Consider the following 1,500-nt stretch of genomic DNA (forward strand, 5'->3'; position numbering starts at 1 on the left):
CCCCACTCTGCCCCCCTCAGCCGAGCCCGCCGGCATGCCAGCGGTTCCTATCCCCCAGGCTCCTCCAGTAGCAGCTGTGCTGTGTCGCTGGCTTGGAGGGGTTTGCCTGGGCTCCAGTGCAGACCAGGAGCTTCCTTTCCCATGCAGCGCGACCGCTGAGACAGGAGGGACAGATGGATGAACGCAGGGCTGGACAGACAAACGGATGGATTCTGCAGAGGATGAGTAGGAAGAGGGCGGGCATGAATCACAGCAGCAGCCAAATGAGTAGCAGCTGTGCTGTGTCGCTGGCTTGGAGGGGTTTGCCTGGGCTCCAGTGCAGACCAGGAGCTTCCTTTCCCATGCAGCGCGACCGCTGAGACAGGAGGGACAGATGGATGAACGCAGGGCTGGACAGACAAACGGATGGATTCTGCAGAGGATGAGTAGGAAGAGGGCGGGCATGAATCACAGCAGCAGCCAAATGTTGGGAGGGTGAATGGCACCGAGTGGTGAGCAGATGGCAGCGAGCCGGAGCGGCGAGCTGCAGCTGTGTCCTGGATCATCATCCATTCAGCCCATCGCCTTCAGAGCACCGATGTGCACTTTACTCATTTGGGCAATTAGGCAGAAATTTGTTTGCGCTGCGTTGGAAAATGAAACCAGTGTAAAGTGCACCCTGTGGGAAAGGGCTTTCTAAACGGAGACACGGCAGGCGAAGGGGAGCAGAGATGTGCCAAGGAGAGGAGACTTCACTGAACACCACGCAGGAGCCAGCTACTGAGCCAGCACCGCTGCTGGAGGACTTTCAGCAGCAGCATCCATCCACTGCCCTACCTGAGGGCACAGCAACACCCCTCTCAGAGCCCCTGCCCCTTCACGCTGCGCCGTGGTGGCCCAGCACAAGGTTGTGCCAGTGTGTCAGCGGCAGCCAGCATCATTCCCAGGGTGCGGGTCCCAACCTGGGCAACACTCTGGTTTGCGTGTATGCCAGCTCCACGTCCTGCCCACGCTCTAACGCCGGCTCTCCTGGCACTCCCAGCACACCCCACACCTGCCGCCCCGGGCCACCACGCTGGGATGCACACAGGCCCTATCTGGTGATAGGGCAGCTGGTGAGCAGCTCTCGGCTCCTGTCCACGGAGGTGAGGAGCAAGCCAGCAGCTCTCCAGTCCCCGGCAGGCAGCAGCACACCTGCCTGTGCCCAGAGACCCTGCCCTGGTTGCCCGGTGGAGCCCAGTGTGTGGGAGCTGGGGCAAGCACGGGGGCTTCCCCAGTGGTCTCCCATGGGCAGGGGCCGGGCTCCTGCCCCCACACTGCAGTTACCAGCAAGGAGACAGTGGCAGAGGAGCCTCCACTGCGCCCACAGCGACCGCCTCCGCTCAAGTGGGTGATGCTGGATGGAAAGGAGATAGGACAGGACAGGAGGAGGCTGGGGGACAGGTAGACACTCACCAACCAGAATGAGGATGCACACCAGTAGCGCGATGAGGGCGCCAGGGCTCAGCGTGGCTGACACCC

General features: G+C 62.1%; 1 protein-coding gene across 1 annotated transcript in view; it reads right to left on the reverse strand.

Moving 5' to 3' along the window:
• LOC104496732 (cadherin-22-like) overlaps window positions 1–1,500 on the reverse strand; it is a gene marked incomplete at both ends in the record, with an annotated part of 11,890 nt that overhangs the window by 917 nt on the left and 9,473 nt on the right. Inside the window, one exon of the mRNA XM_010139891.1 lies at window positions 1,435–1,500. This exon is cut by the window's right edge and continues 20 nt beyond it. Within this exon, the coding sequence (XP_010138193.1) occupies window positions 1,435–1,500 (66 nt within the window). The remainder of the gene's footprint in view (window positions 1–1,434) is intronic.

Source organism: Buceros rhinoceros, unplaced genomic scaffold, assembly GCF_000710305.1.
Source record: "Buceros rhinoceros silvestris isolate BGI_N320 unplaced genomic scaffold, ASM71030v1 scaffold26607, whole genome shotgun sequence".
Taxonomy (NCBI): Eukaryota; Metazoa; Chordata; class Aves; order Bucerotiformes; family Bucerotidae; genus Buceros; species Buceros rhinoceros.